Source organism: Eschrichtius robustus, chromosome 10 (assembly GCF_028021215.1).
Source record: "Eschrichtius robustus isolate mEscRob2 chromosome 10, mEscRob2.pri, whole genome shotgun sequence".
Taxonomy (NCBI): Eukaryota; Metazoa; Chordata; class Mammalia; order Artiodactyla; family Eschrichtiidae; genus Eschrichtius; species Eschrichtius robustus.
Window position 1 is genome coordinate 109,516,223 of NC_090833.1, and position 23,380 is coordinate 109,539,602.

General features: G+C 40.7%; 1 protein-coding gene across 2 annotated transcripts in view; it reads right to left on the reverse strand.

The window, feature by feature from the left end:
* Window positions 1-12,142: 12,142 nt before the first annotated feature.
* INTS9 (integrator complex subunit 9) overlaps window positions 12,143-23,380 on the reverse strand; it is a 107,465-nt gene continuing 96,227 nt past the window's right edge. The window contains exons 15-17 of one of the 2 annotated variants that reach the window (XM_068553120.1): window positions 15,587-15,685; window positions 14,747-14,884; window positions 12,143-12,889 (exon numbers count right to left, since the gene is read on the reverse strand). In XM_068553120.1, coding sequence (XP_068409221.1) covers window positions 12,674-12,889; window positions 14,747-14,884; window positions 15,587-15,685 — 453 coding nt within the window. In that variant the 3' untranslated portion in view covers window positions 12,143-12,673. The remainder of the gene's footprint in view (window positions 12,890-14,746; window positions 14,885-15,586; window positions 15,686-23,380) is intronic. The other variant, XM_068553121.1, reaches the window with a different exon arrangement.

Consider the following 23,380-nt stretch of genomic DNA (forward strand, 5'->3'; position numbering starts at 1 on the left):
TAGGGTTGACAACTGATGCGGTAGGTTTGCGGCAGGTGAGGGGGGAAGATGACGTCATGTCGGGTGGGGATGCCTACTTGGGTCTGGAGCTGGAGCTGCCAGGCTCCTCTTCTTCCAGCCATGCATCTCCTTGTTACAACTTGTGCTGGGGCCAGAGAGACTTGAAGTTGCATGAGGCTGTCGAAATGGGCGTGGTACTAAACACAGAGATAACATGTCTAACTTAGGTTCTGTTCGTGCTAGTTCTGGCTTGGACTTAACAAGGTAAGCCAAAGTGGTCAATGTTAGCGGTTGATACTATTGTCACTGAAATCGAAGATTCCACCATATTTGCAAAAATGTGGTTAAGAAGGATAATGCTGTGGTTAAGGATATGGACCCTGGAGTAGACTCTGTGGGTTCAGATCCTGGGTCACCCATTAAACTGGCGGGGGGCACGTTATATTCTAAACTTCTTATCCATAAAATGGCAAGGACTGTGCCCACGTCTTGAAGATGTGTTGAAAGTAAACATAATAAACGTGAAGAGTCCACTGTTTGGCACCCAACAGAAATGCGCTGTCACTGGGGTAACATACTGGAAACTTCTTAGTGGCACTTTCTGCATTGCAGCTCATTCCAGGCTCAGCTGAAGCACTGCCTTCAAGAAACCCTCCCTTCTCAGAAGTCGCTGCTTGTCCCCCTCTAACAGCCGCCACCACCCCGGCCCATCTCCTGTTACAGCAGCTGACCTGTCTTCTACTTCACCGCTTCACCGCACACTGTGATGGTTATGGGTCTGCTTCCCACACCAGCTTGTAAGCCTTTTGAGAACGGAGCACTTAAGTGCTAAACAGTTTTTTCCCTCCCTCTCTTCCTCCTTGCGAAACAGTTTTTTGACGAATGAAATGATTTGACGACAAAATTAAGGGGGGGGGGTCACATAGAAATCATAGCTGGCAACAAGCTGAATAACAATCAGTACCATGGTGCTTTTGGAATATAGCTAACGTGGTTACCAGAGTGTTGCAGGAAGTTGGCACGCAACAGCTAAGAAGTTTTATATTCACTATTTTTGTTATTTAAATCTTCATTGACACAAGGGGGTTAAGAGAGCATGGCAAGAAGAATTAAACACCCAGAATGGATTCCAGAAGAGATCATGAAGTACGGTGGGAAGCCTTGCACTAGGGCCTGCCTTGGGTTGCTGTTTAATTTTACCTGTTTCTTGACCTGTTTTAATTAGGCAGATTGTTTTATCCTTCTTCATTTGTCTTCGTATTGTGAAAGAGTACAAATCTTGGTCATATTGTAGGGTTGTCGTGTGAGAATTTAAGCTATTTAGATTCTATTTATTTAACCTATTGGTCCTAATATTTCATTATGAAAAATTTTCAAATGTACAGGGAAGTTTAAATAATTTTTATACTGTAAACCTGTATACCTAACAGTCATTTTACTATACTTGCTTTAAAGCTATCTATAGATTCATTCCTCTATCCATTTTTTTATCCCTCTATTCATTTTTTTTCATCCTTTTTATCCATCCTATTTTTGGTGCATTTCTAAGTATATAATTACTGGCATTAATACACTTCCCTCTAAATACATAAGCACACACATCATTAACTGGAGGTCAATATTAGTTTCTATGTGTTTAATGTAAAATTTCCATATTAAATTTATACATTGAAATGCACAAATCTTAAGTGTACATTCTCTTGACTTTTGACAAATGCATACACTTGTGTAACCAACCCCATCAAGATACAGAACATTTCTGTCAAACCCAGGACGTTCCCTCATGTTCTTTCCTAGTCAATCTCCACCTCCACCCCACAGTGGTTTTATTCTTTCACCTTGGATTAGTTTTCCTGTTCCTAGAATTTCATATAAATAGTGTCATACAGTTTTTACTCTTTTGTGCAAGACTTCTAGAAACTCAAGTAGTGTGTTTCTGAGATACATTCAGTGTTGCACATATTAGTAATTTGTTCCTTTTATTGAGAGAGGTATTCCCTTGATTAACAACATTTGTCCGTTCTCTTGATAGGCACTGGAGCTGTTTCCAGTTTTTGGCTGTTATGAATAAAACTGCTAAGAACATTCATGTGCAAGTTTTCTTGTGGATTTATGTTTTTCTCTCGGGTAAACACCTAGGAGTAGAATTGTTGTGTGATAAGGTAGGGATACACATGTTTAGTTTTATAAGAAACTGCCAGACCTTTTTCCGTAGTGATTGTACTCATTCGTCTTCCCACCAATAATTTTGTGTTTCAGTTGCTCTACATCCTCGCCAACCTATGGTGGTGTCAGGCTTTGTCGTTTTAGCCATTCTGGTTGGTGAGTAATGGTATCTCATAGTTTGAATTTGCATTTTCCTGATGACTGACTAATGATAAGTACCTTTTCATGTGCTTACTCCATTTATATGTATTTCCTTTGTGAAATTTTTGCCCATTAAACTTTTTTTTGGTTTGTCTTCCTTTTTATCATTGCTTTATTTAAAAAATACATTTTTGGGAATTCCCTGGTGGTCTAGTGGTTAGGACTGAGTGCTTTCACTGCCGTGTCCCAGGTTCAACCCCTGGCTGGGGAACTAACATCCCACACACTGTGTGACAAAAAACATCTTTAATAGATTTTAATTTTTTTGAGCAGTTTTAGGTTTAGAGGAAAATTGAGTGAAAAGTACAGTTGGTCCTCCCCCATTTCCCCCTTGCATTAGTGTGGTACATTTATTACAATTGATAAGCCAGTATTGACATATTAACTGAAGTCATAGCTTATGTTAGGCTTCATTATTTGTGCAGAATATTCTTATGGGATTTGACAAAAGTATAATGACCTGTATCCACTTAACAGTATCTATAGAACAGTTTCACTTTCCTAAAAGTCCTTTGTGTCCCACCCATTCCTCTCTCCAACCACTGGCAACCACTGTTCTTTTTTACTGTCTTTTTTAGTTTTGCCTTTTCCAGAATGTCATGTCATATGCCAGTTAAAATCATACAATATATAGCCTTTTCAGGTTGGCGTCCTTCACTTAGCAATATGCATTTAAGCTTCCTCCATCTTTTTGTGGTTTGATAGTTCATTTCTTTTTATTGCTGAATAATATTCCACTGTATGGATGTATTGTTTGTCTTTTTATTGTTGAGTTGTGGGAACTGTTTACCCTGGATACTAGTCCATTGTCAGATGTATGTTCTGTAAATATTTTCCCCAATTTGGGGGTTGCCTATCCATTTTCTTTATGGTATCGTGTGATGAGCAGAAGCTTTTCATTTTGATGAGATCTAATTTAGAACATTTTTCTTTTTTGTCATTGCTTTCTGTGACTCAAGAACCCTGTGCTTACCCAAAGTCATGAAGATATTCTTTAAATTTTTCCACTAAAAGCTGTATGGTCTAGGCTCCATCTCAAGTTAATATTTGTGTGTGGTGTGTGGTAGTGGTCAAAGTTCTGTTCTTTTTTTTTTTCTAATTAATTATTTTTGGCTGCGTTGGGTCTTCGTTGTTGTGTGCGGGCTTTCTCTAATTGCGGCGAGGGGGGGCTACTCTCCTTTTGCGGTGCGCGGGCTTCTCGTTGCAGAGGCTTCTCTTGTTGCGGAGCACAGGCTCTAGGCGCATGGGCTTCAGTAGTTGTGGCATGTGGGCTCAGTAGTTGCGGCTCGAGGGTTCTAGAGTGCAGGCTCAGTAGTTGTGGCGCACGGGCTTAGCTGCTCCACAGCATGTGGGATCTTCCCAAACCAGGGCTCGAAACCGTGTCCCCTGCATTGGCAGGTGTATTCTTTTTTTTTGTTTGTTTTTTAGTTATTTCTGAGATATACATTTTAAAGTAATAACTAGGATTATGACTTATAACATTATACCAGAACATATAAGATTTTTAGAAATTTCATGTAATGTCTGAAACATTTATATTAACATATTTCCATACAAATAACCCAATGAAAGTTTAGTATTAGTTGTTTTGTTTGTTTGTTTTTTTATACTGCAGGTTCTTATTAGTCATCAATTTTATACACATCAGTGTATACATGTCAATCCCAATCGCCCAATTCAGCACACCACCATCCCCACCCCACCGCAGTTTTCCCCCCTTGGTGTCCATACGTCCGCTCTCTACATCTGTGTCTCAACTTCTGGCAGGTGGATTCTTAACCACTGCACCACCAGGGAAGTCCTCTTTCTTTCTTTTCTTTCTCTCTCTTTTTTTTTTTTTTTGCACATGAATATCTAGTTGTTTCAGCACCATTTGTTAAAAAGAATTTCCTTTCTCCACTGAATTGGTTGGGGCCTTTGTTGACAACGTAATGACTGTGTAAGTGTGGGTATTTCTGAGCTCTCTTTCCTGTCATGCTGATTTGTTACTAGTACCAGATTGTCTGGATTAATGTAGCTTTCTTGTTCATCTTGAAATAAAGTAGTGTAAGTTCTCCAACTTGCTCATCTTTCTCAAAATTGCTTTGGGTATTATAGTTACTTTGTATTTCTATATATAAATTTTAGAATTAGTTTGTCAATTTTTTTTTTTTCTAAAAGAAAAAAAAAGATTTTCTATCCTGCTGGAATTGAAAATTAAAAAAAAAAAATTCTTGTAAAATACACAGAACTTAAAATGACCGTTTTAGCCACTTTTTAAAAATTAATTTAAAAAAATTGAAGTGTAGCTGATTTACAGTGTTGTGTTAATTTCTGCTATACAGCAAAGTGATTCATATATATGTATATGTACATACATATACATTCTTTTTAAAAATATTTTCTATTATGGTTTATCATAGGATACTGAATATAGTTCCCTGTGCTATAGAGTAGGACCTTGTTGTTTATCCATTCCGTATATAAAAGCTTACATCTGCTGACCCCAACCTCCCACTCCATCCCTCCCCCAACCCCCTCCCCCTTGGCAACCACTGGTCTGTTCTGAGTTTGCTTCTGTTTCACAGATAGGTTCATTTGTGTCATATTTTAGATTCCATGTATGTGATACCATGTGGTATTTGTCTTTCTGACTTACTTCACTTAGTATGGTAATCTCTTAATTGCATCCATGTTGCTGCAAATGGCATTATTTTGTTCTTTTTTTATGGCTGAGTAGTATTCCATTGTATATATGTACCACGTCTTCTTTATCCATTCATCTGTTGATGGACATTTAGGTTGTTTCCATGTCTTGGCTATTGTGAATACTGCTGCTATGAACATAGGGGTGCATGTGTCTTTTTGGATTAGAGTTTTGTCTTGATATATGCCTAGGAGTGGGATTGATGGGTCATATGGTGACTCTATTTTTAGTTTTCTGAGGAACCTCCATACTTTTGTCCACAGTGGCTGCACCAACTTACATTCCCACCAACAGTGTAGGAGGGTTCACTTTTCTCCACACCCTCTCCAGCATTTGTTATTTGTAGACTTTTTAATGATGGCCATTCTGACTGGTGTGAGGTGGTACCTCATGGTAGTTTTGATTTGCGTTTCTCTAGTGATGTTGAGCATCTTGTTCCTATTGGCCATTTGTATTTCTTCTTTGGAGAAATGTCTATTTAGGTCTTCTGCTCATTTTTCAATTGGGTTGTTTGTTTTTTTGTTGTTGAGTTTTATGAGCTGTTTGTATACTTTGGAAATTAAGCCCTTGTTGGTTGCATCATTTGCAAATATTTTCTCCCATTCTGTAGGTTGTGTTTTTGGTTTTTTAATGGTTTCGTTTGCTGTGCAAAAAGCTTGTAAGTTTGATTAGGTCCCATTTGTTTATTTTTGCTTTTATTTCTATTGCTTTGGTAGACTGACCTAGGAAAACATTGGTACAATTTATGTCAGAAAATGTTTTGCCTGTGTTCTCTTCTAGGAGTTTTATGGTGTCATGTCTTATGTTTAAGTCTTTAAGCCATTTTGAGTTTATTTTTCTGTATGGTGAGAGGATGTGTTCTAACTTCATCAATTTAAATGTGGCATTTTAGCCACTGCTAAGTGTACAATTCAGTGGCATTAAGTATATTCACAATGTGTAACCATCACCACTAGCTATTTCCAGAACTTTTTTGTCTTCCCAAACAGAAAGTCTGTGCCCATTAAACAGTAACTCTCCATTCCCCCTTCCTTTCAGCTCCTGATAACCTCTGTTTTGTTTCTATGGATTTGCCTATTCTGGATATTCATATAAACGGAATCATAGAGTATTAAGTCTTTTTTGTCTGGCTTATTTTATATAGCATGTTTTCAAGGTTCATCCATGTTGTAGCATGTATCAGAATTTCATTCCTTTTTATGGCTGGACAATATTTCATTGTGTGTGTGTGTGTATAAATAGTTATGGCATAAAATATTTTGTCCATTCACCTGTTGATGGATACTTGGGTTACTTCCACATTTTGGCCATCATAAATACTGTTATGAACATGGATGTACAAACATGTTTGAGTCCCTTTCAATTCTTTTGTGTATATACTGATCAGTGGAATTGTTGGATCATATGGTAACTCAACGTTTAATTTTTTGGGGAACTGACAACAGTTTCCACAGCAGCTGTACCATTTAACATTTCCACCAGCAGTGCACAAGGGTTCAGTGTCTCCACATCCTTGCCATTACTTGTTTTGTTTTGTAATTAATAATTTTAAAATTATAGCCATCCTAGTAGGTGTGCAGTGATATCTCATTGACCGTTTGATTTACGTTTCCCTAATGACTAATCATGTTCAATACCTTCTCATGTGCTTATTGGCCATTTGTGTATTTTATTCAGAGAAATGTCTATTCAAGTCCTTTGCCCAATAAAAAAAAAACAAACTTTTTTTTTTTGTTATCCACTGGGATTTTGATGAGATTGTATTGAATCTGTATATCAATGTGTAGAATTGAAATACTAATAACACTGAGTCTCTAATCCATGAACATGATATATCTCTTCATGTATTCTGATCTTATTTAATTTCTATCATCACAATTTTGAGACTTTTAGTGTAGAGATCTTACACATCTTTTTCAAAAGTTTATTCCTAACTGTGTCTTTTCACACTATTAAGAGTAGAATTGCTGTTTTTTTTACAAGTTCTTTTTCTAATTATTTATTACTAATATATAAAATACAGTTGATTTTGTATATTAACCTTGTATTCTGCAATCTTGCTAACTTTTTAATTCTATGTATGATTTTCTATTTAAACAATATTTTGTTCATGTTCCTGGAAATCTGCTCCTCTATACTTGTGAGAAGTTTGGGCGAAACTTGTATTTTGTCTGTTATTCTGGTGAGTTAAAGTCATCGGAGACAACACAATGCACAGGATATAATAGGTGCTTAATAAATACTCACCGATGGCTGGAAGGGCCTATAGATGATTGGAAAAGACTTTGTAACAAAAATAAAGAACAAAGTTCTTTATTTTCAAAATAATGTGAGCAGTGTAATTAGTTACTAGATTAAAAATTTATATCAGATATTCTAAAAAATGTTATCAAACTTTTAGTTGATATGTTTGGTAACCCCAAATTACTGTAATGATGTGCATTAAAGTGACTTTTCATTTGTGACTGATTTCATAGTTGTATGTCACGAAGACTTATAAATGCCTTAGAAATTATTACTGTGGCTTATCGTAGAGAAGGGTAAAGGATAAATTCTGCTAACATAAGAATTATCATGCAGAGGATACACCCCTATTTTTTTCAGTGGCCTCAGATAACAATATAAGGGAAAGAAGAAATACTCCACATGTTTAATGACAAGATGTGGGCAAAACACCTTTCAGAGATCTGTGGTCCTGTGATGCAAAGAATGCTTAAGTTTAATACATGTAATTTTTTTCCCAGTTTTATTGAGATATTATTGACATACAGCATATGTAAGTTTAAGGTGTACACATGATTTGATACACATATACACTGAGAAATGATTACTACAAAAAGGTTAACTCTATCCCATCACATAGTACCTTTTTGTGTGGTAATAACTTTTAAGATCTACTCTCTTAACAGCTTTCAAGTATATAATACAGCATTGTTAATTACAGTCACAGTGCTGTACATTAGATCCCTAGAACTTATTCATCTTATAGCTGGACATTTGTATCTCCCCATTTCCCCACCTCCTATCCTAGCCCCTGGCAACCACCATTCTACTCTACCTCTGAGTTCAGCTCTTTTAGATTCTACATGAGTGAGAACATATAGTGCTTGTCTGACTTATTTCATTTAGCATAATGCCCTTAAGGTCCATCCATGTTGTTGTAAAAGATGGGAATTCCTTCTTTTTTATGGCTGAATAATATTCCATTGTGTATGGTAATGATTTGTGATGTTGAACACCTTATCATGTACCTTTTGGCCCATTTGTATGTCTTTGGAAAAATGTATATTCAAGTCCTGTGCCCACTTTTTTTGCTATTGATTTGTATGAGTTCCTGATATATTTTGGCTCTTAACCCCTTATCAGATAGTTTGCAAACATTTTCTCCCATTTGGTTGCCTATTCATTGTGCTGGTTTCCTTTGCTGTGCAGAAGCTTTTTAGTTTGATGTAGTCCCAGTTGTTTATTTTCCTCTTGTTGCTTGTGCTTTTGGTGTCATAGCCAAAAAATTGTTGCCAAGACCAATGTCAAGGAGCTTTCCCCCTACATTTTCTTCCAGTAGTTCTAGTTTTGGGTCTTAAACATTTAAGTCTTTACTCCTTTTCAAGTTAATTTTTATGAGTGGTGTAAGATATTTTATTCTTCTGTGCGTGGTTATCCAGTTTTCCCAACACCACTTACTGACAAGACTGTCCTTCCCTCATTGAGTCTTCTTGGCTCCCTTGTCAGATATTAGTTGACTGTATATGTGTGGGTTTATTTCTGGGCCCTCGATTTTGTTCCATTGGCCTGTGTGTCTATTTTTATGTCAGTACCATACTGTTTTGGTTACTATAGCTTTGTAATAAAGCTTAAAATCAGGAGTTGTGCCTCCAGCTTTTGTTCTTCTTTCTCATGATTTTTTTTTGGGGGGGGGGCATTCAGGGTCTTCTCTGGTTCCATACAAATTTGAGTTTTTTCTTCTGTGAAAAATGCAATTGGAATTTTGATAGGGATGGCATTGAATCTATAGATGGTAAAATGCTTCTATGATGTGATTAAACCTAAAATGGGATCCAAGAACAGTGCTGGCTGCAGCCTCCTGCAAGATTAGACATGTTTGGCTCAGTTCTACATTGCCTATCTCCATAATTTAGTTGCAACTTCCATCAGAACTGTAGTTGGTTATTTTTACCTCATTCTAGGTTTGAAAAAGAGTAAAGTTATTTACCCATAGTTCCACTGCAGTGAATTTGGGAACATCAGAGGTTTTCTACCTTCCCACAGTATGGCATGAAACAATGAGACAGCATTCAACTTTCCTCATGGAAAAACTGGACTTGGGCCAAAGGAAAGTAGCTCCCTTTCCTCACCAGTTTGCTTGGCTCACATGAATATATGATCATACAGCTTTGGAGGTTTCTTCACTCTCATTTCTGTTGATACTTCACTGTACAGGCAAACCTCATTTTATTGTGTTTTGCAGATATTGCTTTTTTTAATTTTTTTTTTTTTTACAAATTGAAGGTTTGTGGCAACCCTGCGTCAAGTAAGTCTATCAGTGCCATTTTCCCAGCAGCATTATTTTAAAATTAAGGTCTGTACACTTTTTTTTTGAATAATGCTATTGCACCTTTAATAGACTACAGTATAAACATAATTTTTATATGCACTGGGAAATGAAAAAATTCATGTGACTTGCTTTATTGTGATAATGTGCTTTATTGTTGTGGTCTGGAACCAAACCAGCAATATCGCCAAGGTATGTCTATAGTTTGGAAAAGCCAACTTCTGCCTTTATAGGACAATGGTGAGGCCCAAAGGCTTCAAGCTCTCCAGGGTTCAAGATGACAAATAGTTGTTACCATTACTTAAAAAGAAATGGAAAATACGCCTCAAGTCCCTTCCCCAGCTCCTGATCTCTGATGCTCACACACGATGTTAAGGTAAGGCAGAAGCCACTTACTGGCGATGGGTTTTGGGGAAAGTTAATTGCTGTACCTCAGTTTCCTCATCCAGTGCCTTGACTGTGGCCCTGTGGAGAGATGCCTCTGAACCAGGAGCACCCAGCTAAGCTACACCCGATTTCTGACCCACAGAAGGAGTGAGATAATAAATGTTTGCTATTTTAAGCCACTACATTTTGGGCTAATTTGCTACACAGCAATGGATATATTACTTTGCAGAAAGATCAAAAGAAATAAGAAAATCAGGTCTCTCCTATTTTTTTTTTTTTTAATTTTTTTTAGAATTTATTTATGGCTGTGTTGGGTCTTCATTTCTGTGCTAGGGCTTTCTCTAGTTGTGGCAAGTGGGGGCCACTCTTCATCGCGGTGCGCGGGCCTCTCACTATCGCGGCCTCTCTTGTTGCGGAGCACAGGCTCCAGATGCGCAGGCTCAGTAATTGTGGCTCACGGGCCCAGTTGCTCCGTGGCACGTGGGATCTTCCCAGAGCAGGGCTCGAACCCGTGTCCCCTGCATTGGCAGGCAGATTCTCAACCACTGCACCACCAGGGAAGCGCCACCTCCTCACTATTTTTAATGGTTTTTCAATTACTATTTAATCATTAGGCGTTTGTTGGGCTTGAGTAGAAATTTTTCTAAATGTCAGTCTCTTCCCCAGATCGGTATGAATAGTCAGCGGGCTGCATTTCCAAATAACAAAGCCACTATTGGTGGTATAATTCTAGCACTGACAGCAGGTTCCACCATTTCTTCTGGGTCTTCTATTCACCAGCCTGGTGTGTTATCCAAATACCTGAACTCTAGGTAGAGTTATTCATAACTGCTCTCTCCTAATACCTGGGAGGGCCAGCTCTAGATTTCTCTGCTCTAACAAATGATTCTTTGCTTCTTCCCGTCTCTGGCTTCTGCCATGAAGTAGGTGGTAATGACAATTAAAACCTTCATAATTTATTTCCTGCGCATCAGTTTACTGACTAATTTGCATTTACATACTATTTGTCTCTTTAGTAACCACCTCTCAACCACCTCTCACTGAGCCCTTGGGGTTAATCAAGCCCTTAACAGAAATCCAACTTGGACAAATCCAAGTCATTCCTGGACGTATCATTGTTGGAACATTTAAGTAAAATAACCATTTTGATTTTTCTTCCTATTTTATACTGCTTTTGCATTTTTCAAGATGTTAAGAAAACTTTAAAAAACTTGATTTCTCTCATAAGTTTTATTAGGAAGTATGCCTACATGTGCTGCATGTTTACAATTCTCCTACTAAAAACAAAACTAAATGTTCATAAGCATGGCATGTCCGTCTCTTGTAATGTTAATCCTCTCCCGCAGTTTATTCTGTGGACACACCCTAGGCCCCTCGATTGGAATGATCTGCACATTGGGAAACAGAGACCGGTTGAAGCATTCCTGGGCCCAAGGCTGGCAAAGTTGGAGATGGCAAAAATGAAGTTGCCTTTTTCCTCCTCTAATGAAGGACTGCTTCCCACTGACATGTCCATTCCAGAGACAGAACTGACAGCCAACTCTCCATGAAACCTGAGGAAGTAGTCCTATAGTGTTATAGTTCTTGGGTTACTAAAGCCCTTTGTGATGCTTTGCTGCTGGCCAGGTTGGACTGACTTCCGACTGAATTTCAACTGGTCTGAAAAGACGGTAAGCATCTACTTCCACTGCTGGCCAGTTCTAAGACTTGCATGCTACTCCCCACATTTTAATACTTGCAAAATTGGCATGTGTGTTACAACTGATGCTATCTCAGAGTGAGTTGGTGTAAATACCCGTTTTAAGCAATTCCATTTTTTCAAACATAGGCGTCTGAGTTTACTGCTCAGGAACGTGGAGAATCCTGATCATCTGTGGGGGAGGCAGTGGTGAGCGGAGGTTGTGAGTGGAGACTGAGACGCTGGTTCAGGTTCAGAAGGTCAAGGTCGGTGTCAGCGCTCTGTGCTGGTGTTTCTCATACTGACACAGCTCAGATGAAGTTAAGCACCCGTTCGTACAATTTAGGAAATATACTGATGCACACACCAAACTAAAATTTGCTGTGGTGTTTTCTAAGTTCAGTTCTGTATATTTTCATATTCTTTCAGATACTGAATGGCTGTATAAATTGTAGGTTCAACAGAACACAGCTACTTCTATAAAAAATAAGTTTTATTAACAAAATGAGCTCACATGGTAAAATACAGATAGATGGGTTCATTTTGCTAATTTTGGGGGATCATCTTTCTTATTAGGTACGCACTGTAGACAATAAAACAAACTCAAAGACTAGTTCCCCTGCCCGAGGCCTGTGAAACCATGAAAAACAGGTCACAAGTCCTCATCTTTTTACCTCTCCTTCCACTATTTATTAACCTCCTGGAAAGCTGCTGTAGCTCTCAGCCTTCTCCTCGGCTTGTTGCCTCACCTGCCTGGCTACCCGAGAGAGGCAGGACTGGGAAGAAGACGAGCCTGAAGGTTAAAGGGAAAGCTCTTGCCTGAAACAGTGCTAAGAAGCCAGACACGGAGATTCTGGCCATAACTCCTGAGAATGTCCCTCAAGCCAGAGACCAACACCACAGAGACCTGCCAGGCTGCATGGCCTTCCTCCGCTGGGTGCTGGGCAGCCACGGTGAAGGACTGCAGCAGGGTCTCAGGGAGGTGGAGATGGCTTTCGTGTTCCACTCAGAACTTCTGTAGGAATTTGAGGACAAGGTCCCGCAGCCGTACCCTGAGCATCTCGTCATTGTCGCAGATGATATGGGTCGAATCTTCCTCGATCTGGATGAGCGTCTCAGCTTCCTGTAGCAGGACGATATGGCCCTTGGCTGTGTCTTCCACCTTAATATCGCTGAAGCCATGCTGCTCCAAAAGAAAAGGGACAGGAGGACGGTGGGTGCTCTGAAAAGCCGGAGGATATTTCAGCGACTGAGAGTTCTAAAATCATGCTTCCTAGAATTGGCTAAACTGAACATCCTAGAAACTGGCATTTTGGACACTCAGTACAATTCTACAGACTAATCACAGGACCTACCTACAGCAACAGAATTCAAACTGAAGCCCCTAAACATGGAAAATCTCATGCAAAACACAGCAGAATTCCTACAACCTGCTTAAGCTTTTATCTGAGGAGCACATCTAAGCACCTGAGTTCAGGAGCCTGGGATGCCAGGCTGCTCCTTACCAGCCTCCATCCCACGCCTGTGGTCCCTGGTAAAAAAGCTCCATCCTGTCCCAGGAAAATGCCATTCTTCACAGCAAGATACCACTGACCTTTTGATGTGGCAAACCCTTCCCAAGGGAGAAGACAGGTAAGGCAGCATATCAACTACTTCTCCGGGGCCACCTCCAATGCTAACTCAGAACTTTCTTACACATCAGATGTCAAGTTGAGAGAGAAGAAAAGAAATGGAAAGAGGACTAATTTGCCTGAAAGGACACAGGCTAGGTAATGAACGTGACCTAGGGAGATTCTCCACACTTGGCTCTGGAAATCTCACGTGTAGTTTGGGGCGGCCATGGATATTCCTCCTGCAGGAGGAGGTGGGGCAGAAATGGTGGGGGGAGTAGCTAGGGTCGGGGCCTAGGGGTCAACTCCCGGGTGCCCAGGCAGAAGAGCTAAACAAGGTCTTTCTGGGAAAGCAAGTTGTTTCAAGATTTTAAGAAACAAGTCAAGCGTGAGTCCCGTCAGCAGGGCCGGGGGCGCAGCACGGTTGGGAGGAAGCTGGTACTGGTGTGATCACGGCACATGGGGCTCCCTGGGGTAATTCCCACGGGGTGTCCCCATGTCACTAGGGGCCAGGAGAGCCACACAACTCGGGGAAAGCCCTCCCTTCAGGGAAAATTAAACGACTACTGAAGAAAACAATTCCCAATAAAGAGAAAGCTTTTAAGATTTGAAAGAACTCAGCGACTGGGTTATTCAGTTTGGACAAAAGGCAGTAACTAGTTTAACAGAAGAAAGTCTCTTTTCCTGTAATGATCTACTATAGTTGCAGTTCTTCTTGCAAGAAGCAACATGAACAATATTATCTTTAGCCAATTCCTCCTCTTTTCTATCAAGGATTCTATAATTCTGATGCCAAAACAGGGACCTCTGAAGTCCTGTGACTGAAGCCAGAATTACAAATCTTCTCCGGGTAAGTTGTTCTCTTTTTCCTCGTAGTCGTGAAATCTCCGCCTCGTGGGGGGCAGCCACCAGGGACAAGGGGCGGGATGGCTGCTGAGCCAGTGCAGGGACCACCGTCCTCCACAATGCCTGCCTGCTTCTCTCTCCTCCCACCCTGTCTGGGAATCGCTGGCTCTGCTTCCTGAGTGCCTGGGGATCTGGCATCAGTGGCCCCTGTGGCCCCCAGTCTTGCCCGAGACTCGTATCTCCTCTGACCTGGCCATGCTGGCTCTGACAGCGAGGGGTCTTCTCACAGGAAAGTGGGGCTCTAGAGGGGGCAGACCCTTCTTTCTCCTGGCTGTCCCCCTGCCCCATCTGTCACAGCTACGTTCCTGAAGAAAGAAAGGCCCCTCCTCAGTCTGGTTCCCACGAGAAGTGGGGCTGGGGGAAGGGGGGCCCGCTCTCCTCTAAGTCTCCGCGGCTCTCGCCTGGCTCTGTCCCCGCCATGACCGAGGAGCAAGCAGACGCTGCAGGGCCAGCAGCGCAGACAGTGGAGACGGCGAACTGCAGCAGCACGCGCTCCCCGGAGCGGGGCCGCCGTGGGCAGAGCGGGACGGCGGTGCCTCAGACGGCGCAACCCACCCGCTCACCTTCTCCAGCGTCTGCACGAACTGGTCCACGGGGATGGAGCCGCTCAGCAGGGGCTTCAAAACCTTGCAGTCTGGAATGTCGTCACTGGCCCGCTTTCTCTTCTTGCCGCCCGTGGGCTGGGCGGGCCTGGGCGGGGGCTGGGTGGGAGGAAAACAGGGATCTCGTCAAGAAGTCACCCGGGAGCCCGAGTGAAGCTACCCGGCCCACGGGACCCGCTTCCTGGAAGGGCCCTGGGCCTGCGTTCAGGGTCACCATCAGCTGGGGCTCCAGCTGGATTTCCACATAATGCACACAAGCTAAAGCCAACTGTCCACATAGAATCGACACCTTATTCAGCAAAGATACCTTCCTTTTATCAAAATCTATTCTTAATTTTCAATTGACTGAATTCGGTGCTGTCTGCGTAAGGTCTTCATAACCCGTGTTGGTGACCACAGGTGGGGCAGCAGCTCTGAGAACACTGGCTGTGGGGTCAGACTGACTGGCTACAGTCCTTCTGTCAAGAAAATGAAGGGCAGAGAGATGGCCTCTAAGACGGTGATAGTAAAGAGAACTTTGTGAGGATTAAATAAGACAACGCCTGGTAAGGCCCTGGCCTGGGGTCCAGCACACTTTAAGTGGTCGCTATGGACACATGATGTGGAGGAACAAGAGCGACACAGCCCAACCCTGAAAGGGGTTTTTCTCAGGGGGGGGTGAAGACAAGGGCCCAAAGAGCTGCCCCCAAGGCACACACGTGCCATGAAGTGAGGCGTGAGGCACCGGGGGGAGGGCCCCCACCTGCACGGGGTTCTTCCCGCAGGTCTGTATTTCAGGGCCCTCACCCTCCCCGACAATACCTGGAGAACGTGCTTGTTATCTTTAGTGTGCAGCACGGCCGAGACGGTTGCCAAGGAAACGCCAGGCTTGATCTCCATGGGTACCAGCGAGTCCGCGAGCTGGGAGCAAACAGAGGGGTTTCAGTCAGGCTCCCTGTAAACTGGGGGGATGAGGGTGCTGCCACCGTGCTGTGCAGAGGCAGGGGCTAGGAGGCCACGCTGGGTGGCAGTGCCACCCCCGTGCATGTCTCAGGATTGGATGGTGACGCCCAGGGTCAGGGTCACCCTGGCCAGCAGGCCCGCCGCACCACGTGCCCCTGCCAGTCTGGTGGAACAGTACCAGACGTCAAATGTCAAAACTGAGCCTTTAGTGATCACCATTATTTGTTTTCTTTTGAATTTTTATTTACATCACTGCAGTCTAAAATGACCAAATAACTTTAAGAAGTAAAAAACTTAAAACAATCATTTTTAATCAAAAATACATCACACACACACACACACACACACACACAATCAACTGTGATGAAGAAAGGAGGTGAGAGAAGAGCAGACAGAGGAAAAGGGGGTGGTGGCAGCAGGTAAACAGGCTGAGAAGAGGAAGAGAACTAGCCGACCCAGTGCTCTGAGGTACAATGTCTTTTGCGCTGCTTCTCCTGAGACTCCAGAGTCACCCAGCGCAGGCATGTGCCACCACGTGCTGGGACCTGGGTGCTGCCCCCTCTGCTGCCCCTTTCATTAGTCAGCTGCCACACCATGAAATGCCAACACCCCGCCAAGAGCTCACTGTGTGACCTGGCACAACCTCTATCCAGCTTGCAGGTCTCCTAACACTCTTGTATAGACACACACACACACACACACACACACACACACACACACTTCCTCCTTACTCAAAATATACACCAAGTGCCGACTTTCCATGCCAGCCTCTGCCTTCATCCTTGTCACTTCTCCAGGGGACTAGTGACAGGCAGGAAGGGAAGAGACAGCAGCATTTGGACTGAGTGAGCTGTCTAATTCCTGGGAATCTGACTTCTCCCAAAGGTAAAATACACAGCTTTTACCTGTGGGCCATCTCTTTCTCTAACACCAGAGTCTGATGTGTACACCTTCTCCTCTGCAACTTCAGAGTCCCCTGACCCAGCCACCAGCAGTGACGTGTGATCTTATGAGAGGCCCTAACACTCGAGTTTAGTTGACTACTGTTCTTAAACGCATGCAGACCTCAACCTATCCAAGCCTCCTTTATAAAAAAACAAATATGCAAGATGCCATTTACGTAAACATGAAGATCAGTATCAAATGGGCAGAGGAAGCAGGTGAGGATATTTGAAATGACTGGCAAACAGATGTGAGGACTATTTCATGAACCAAAAAACGGGGGCGGGGGGTGGCCAAGATGGCAGAGTAGGAAGACCCTGAGCTCACCTCCTCCATGGGCACTCCACAACTACAACTGTAGATATAGCAACCATAGATGAGAATGATCAGAAGACTAGCAGAAAATAATCTTCCACAACTAAAGATATGAAGAAGGAGTCACAATGAGAAGGAGTGGGGCAGAGACACAGTAGAGTCAAGACCCACACACTTGGGTAGGTGACCTGGCAGCCCCACCTACCAGTGTTCCTGTGGTAGTCAGCTCTACCACAATGGAAGGGCCCATGCAGCCCTCAAAGGGGGTGACCCTAGAGCATATATCTGGTGACCAGAGGGGTGTGTGCTGCTGGGCCCCATAGGATGTCTCCTACAAAAGTCCAATTCTCCAAGATTGGGAAATGTAACCAACCTACCTAACACACAGAAATAAAAACAGAATTAGGCAAAATGAGGAGACTGAGGAATATATTACAAAAAAAGGAATAAGATAAAACCCCAGAAGAACTGAGCAAAGGGGAGACAGGCAATTGACCTGATAAGTTCAAGGTAATGATCATAAAGATGCTCAATGAACTTGGGAGAAGAATGGACGAACACAGTGAGACGTTAGAAATTTTTAATAAAGCGTTAGAAAGTAGAAAGAAGAACCAGAGCTAAAGAACACAGTAACTGAAACAAAAACTACACTGGAAGGAATCAAGAGTAGATTAGTTGACACAAAGGAACAGATCAGTGCACTAGAAGACAGAGTAGTAGAAATCACCCAAGCTGAAAAGAAAAAAAAAAAAATCGTTTAAGAGACTTCTGGGACAATATCAAGTGCACTAACATTCACATAATAGGGAACTTAAAAGGAGAATACAGAAAGGGGCAGAGAACTGTTTGAAGAGATACTAACTGAAAACTTCCCTAACCTGGGAAACGAAACACATGCAGGCCCAGAGAGTCCTAAATAAGATGAACCCAAAGAGGTCCACACCAAGACATACTGTAATTGAAATGGCAAAAACTGAAGGTAAAGAATCTTAAAAGCAGCAAGGGAAAAGCAACTAGTTACATACAAAGGAACTCCCATAAGACTATTAGCTAACTTTTCCAAAAGTACTACAAAAGCAACCAGAAAATAATTAAGAAAATGGCAATAAGTACATACCTATAAAATAATGATTTTAAATGTAAATGGGCTGAATTTGCCACTCAGAAGACATAGAGTACTGAATGGATTAAAAAATAAGGCCCATCTACATGAGGCCTACAAGACTCATTTCAGAAATAAGGACAGACACAGACTGAAGGTGAAGGGATGGAAAGAGATATTCTATGAAATGAAAAGCTATGCTCAGACAAAATAGACTTTAAAACAAAGACTGTAATAAAAGAAGGGCATTACATAATGATAAACAGGTCAATCCAGCAAGAAGATGTAACATAAATGTATATGCACCTAACACAGAAGCACCAAGATCTATAAAGCAAACATTAATGGACTTAAAGGGAGAAACTGAAAGCAATACAATAATATTAAGAGACTTTTAACACCCCACTCACATCACTGAATAGATCATCTAGACATAAAATCAGTAAGGAAACACTGGCCTTAAAATGACACATTAGACCAAATGGCATATATATATATATATATATATATATAAAACATTCCAGCCAAAAGCAGCAGAATATACAGTCTTTTCAAGTGCACATGGAACATTCTCCATGATAGATCACATGCTAGGCCACTAAACAAATCTCAGTAGATTTAAGAAGACAGAAATCATATCAAGCATCTTTTCCAAACACACTATGAAACTAGAAATCAACTACATGAAAAAAATTTCAAAAAAGACAAAACACATGGAGGCTGAGCAATATGCTCCTCAACAACCAGTGTGTCGATGAAGAAACCAAAGAAGAATTTAAAAAATACCTGGAGACAAAAATGTAAACACAACAATTCAAAATCTATGGGAAGCAGCAAAGGCAGTTCTAAGAGGGAAACTTACAGTGAAACAAGCCTACCTCAGGAAACAAGAAAAATCTCAAACAAGCTAATCTTATCCCTACAGGAACTAGAAAAAGAAAAAGCAAAACCCAAAGTTAGCAGAAGAAATTCTAAAGCAATGAAACTAAGAGCTACTTCTTTGAAAAGAAAAACAAAATTGATATACTTTTAGTCCGAATCATCAAGAAAAGAGAGAGGGACCAAACAAATAAAAACAGAAATGAAAGAGGGGAAGTTAAAACTGACACCACAGAAACAAAGGATCATAAGAGATTACTATGAACAATTACAGGCCAATAAAATGGAAAACCTATAAGAAATGGATAAATTGCTAGAAATGTACACTCTCCCAATACTAAATCAAGAAGAAATAGAAAATATGAACAGACCGATTACCAGTAATGAAACTGAATCAGTAATAACAAACAAAAGTCCAGAACCAGCTGGCTTCGCTGGTGAATTCTACCAAAAATTTAAATCAGAGTTAACACTTATTCTTCTCAAACCATTCCAAAAAACTGAAGAGGAAGGAATGCTTCCAAACTCATTCTACAAGACCAGCATCACCCTGATACCCAAACCAGACAAAGACAGCACACAAAAAAGAAAATCTCAGGCCAATATCACTGACGAACACAGATGAAAAAAGTCTCAACAAAATATTAGCAAACCGAATTCAACAATACATTAAAAGGACCATATACCACGATCAAGTGGGATTTAGCCCAGGGATGCAAGAATGGTTCAATATTCACGAAACAGTCAACATGATACACCACATCAACAAGCAGAAGAATAAAAATCACATGATCATCTTAATAGACTCAGAAAAAGCTTTTGACCAAATTCAACATCAAATCATGATAAAAACTCTTAAGAAAGTGGGTATAGAGGGAACATACTAAAGGCCATATATGACAAGCACACAGCTAACATCATACTCAATGGTGAAAAGCTGAAAGCATTTCCTCTAGGATAAGGAACAATACAAGGATGCCCACTCTCGACACTGCTATTCAACATAGTACTGGAAGTCCTAGCCACAGCAATCAGAAAGAAAAAGAAATAAAAGGAATCCAAATTGGAAAGGAAGAAGTAAAACTGTCACTGTTGGCAGATGACATGATACTATACATAGAAAATCTTAAAGACACAACCAAACTATTAGAACTAATAAACGAATTCAGTAAGGTTGCAGGATACAAAATCAATATACAGAAATCTGCTGCATTTCCATACACTATCAACAAACTATCTGAAAGAGGAATTAGGAAAACAATCCCATTTACAGCTGCATCAAAAAGAATAAAACACCATGGAATAAATCTAACCAAGGAGGTAAAAGACCTATACTTGGAAAATTCTAAGACACTGATGAAAGAAATTGATGACAACAGAAACAAATGGAAAGATATACTGTGCTCATGGATTGGAAGAATACTGTTAAAATAACCATACTTCCCAAGGCAATCTACAGATTCAATGCAAACTCTATAAAAATACCAATAGCATTTTTAACAGAACTAGAACAAATAATTCTAATATTATATGGAAACACAAAAAACACCAAATAGCCAAAACAATCTTGAGAAAGAAGAACGAAGCCTGAGGTATCACACTCCCTGAGTTTCAACTATACTACAAAGCTATAGTAATTAAAACAAAATGGCACTGGCACAAAAACAGACATATAGGTTAATGGAACAGAATAGAGAGCTCAGAAATAAACACATGCTTATATGGTCATTTAATCTATGATAAAGGAGGCAAGAATATACGATGGGGAAAAGACAGCCTCTTCAATAAATGTTACTGGGAAAACTGAACAACCACATGCAAAAGTCTCATGTCTCATACCATATAAAAAATAAACTCAAAATAGATTAAAGACTTAAATCTAAGACCTTAAACCACAAAACTCCTAGAAGAAAACATAGGCAATATGCTCTTTGACGGCGGTCTTTTATCAATTTTTTTTTTTTTTTTTGGATGTCTCCTCAGACAAGGGACTCAAAAGCAAAAATAAACAAACGGAACAACATCAAACAAAAAGCTTTTGCACAGTGAAGGATACTATCAATACAAGAAGGCTGCCTACTGAATGGGAGAAGATATTTGTAAACAATATATCAGATAAGGGTTAATACCCAAAATATACAAAGAACTCATATAACTCAACATAAAAAAACCCCAAACAACCTGACTGAAAAATTGGCAGAAGACCTGAATAGGCATTTTCCCAAAGAAGACATACACATGGCCAACAGACACATGAAAAGATGCTCAACATCACTAATCATCAGGCAAGTGGAAATTGAAACCATAATGAGGTATCACCTCATAACTGTCAGAATAGCTATTATCAAAAAGACAACAAATAACAAGTGTTGGCGAGGATGTAGAGAAAAGGGAACACTTGTGCACTATTGGTGGGATTGTAAATTAGTGTAGCTGCTATGGAAAACAGTGTGGAGGTTCCTCAAAAAATTAAAAATAGAACTACCATATTATCCAGCAATTCCACTTCTGGGTATTTACCCAAAGAAAACAAAACACTAATTTGAAAAGATATATGCACCCCTATGTTCACTGTAGCATTATTTACAATAGCCAAGATACGGAAGCAACCTAAGTGTCCACTGACAGATGAATGGATAAAGAAGATGTGGTGTGTAGATGTACGTGTGTGTGTGTGTGTGTGTGTATATGCAGTGGGATATTTACTTAGCCATAAAAAAAGAATGGAATCTTGCCACTTGTGACAACATGGATAGACATAGAGGGTATTATGCTAAGTGAAATAATATAACAAATACCATGATTTCACTTATATGTGGAATCTAAAAAACAAATGAACAAACATTAAAAAAAAAAAAAAGAAATACACTCATAGATAGAGAACAAACAGGTGGTTGCCAGAGGGGAAGGGGTGAGGGGATGAGTGAAATAGATAAGAGAGATTGATTCACAGGGATGAAATGTACATTACAGGGAATATAGTCAGTAATATTGTAATAAATTCATATGGTAACAGATGGTAACTAGACTTAGTATGGTGATCATTTTGTAATGTACAGAAATATTAAATCACTATGTTGTGCACCAGGAACTAACACAGCAGCAGGTCAATTATACTTCAATTTAAAAAAAAAAAAAGAAAGGGAAAACAAGAGAAAACACATGAAACCAGTGTGAAATGTTCCCACTGAGATGCGTGTGTGCTCTGAGCTCCTGACAACGCCCATCCATAAATATTCTTTTCCTTCCTACACTGTATTGTTCCCAGCAAAGGATCAAAGGTCAGTTGTCTGGCAGAACTTTAAAGCCAAAGAATTGGCTTGGGAGGTTTGCAGATAGCACTGTGGGAACCAAGCAGGTGAGCGACTCTCCCTGGGCAGCCCCAGGAATAAATTCTATCTCCAAGAAGACTCTCTGAAGTGGCAGCTCTGCCACAAGGGAAGTCTACCTAGAGCCCACGAGACGACTCAGCCAGACACCTCTGGGAAGGAGGATGCATCCACCTGCCACCCCAGAAACAGAATTTTTCTATTAGCGCAGGCCCACGAGGACTGACGTCAGCTCTCCCACTTTGCACTTACAGGGACAAAGAGGGAGGATTTACAAGGAAGCTGCAGAGGACACACTTTCATTTGGGGGAGAAACAAGCATCCATTAGTAGTAGCAAAACCTAAAGAACAGCAGCAGATTTTAACCCCTTCATCTCCCACATGCATTTCCCAGGCAAAACCAAATGATACTTTTAGTTCTTATATCTACATTCCACATACAAAGATTTATGTAAAAGAATGTTTCTCAAAGTATTATTTATAGTTTGAAAAAGCAGAAATAATAAATGTCCACCAGTAAAGGAACAGTTAAATTACGATGCATTTATGATAGACCATTATATACCTAAGATGCTTTTTAAATATCTTTAACGACAATATACCGTTACTTTACAAAGATATTATACGAGGTATGATTCAAACACACACACACAGCGTGAACACACAAAGCAAATACAAAAAAACTGGACAGTAATTACGTCTGGTATTGGGATTAGGACTGATTTTTTTTGTCTTTATCCTTTTTTTCCCCCTTATTTTCCAAGTTTTCTAGAATGAACAAGCTTATTTTTTACTGAAAAATGAATCTTACGACAGAGTCATAAACATAAAAGCTCGAGAAGCCTGAGGGGCCTTAAAAGCAAAAGAAGACCATCCAGAGCGCTGGCTCTCAGGTGTGGCGGCAGAGGCCCCTGCGGCTCCTGAGGCTCTTTTGCAGCGTCGAGGTCAATATGATTGTCATTAATAATAAGATGTTTTGCCTTTTCACTCTCATTCTCTCACAAGGGTTCACTAGAATTTTCTAGAGGCTACATGACATGTATATCACAACAGACTGAAAGCAAAAGGGGACAGGAGAATCCAGCC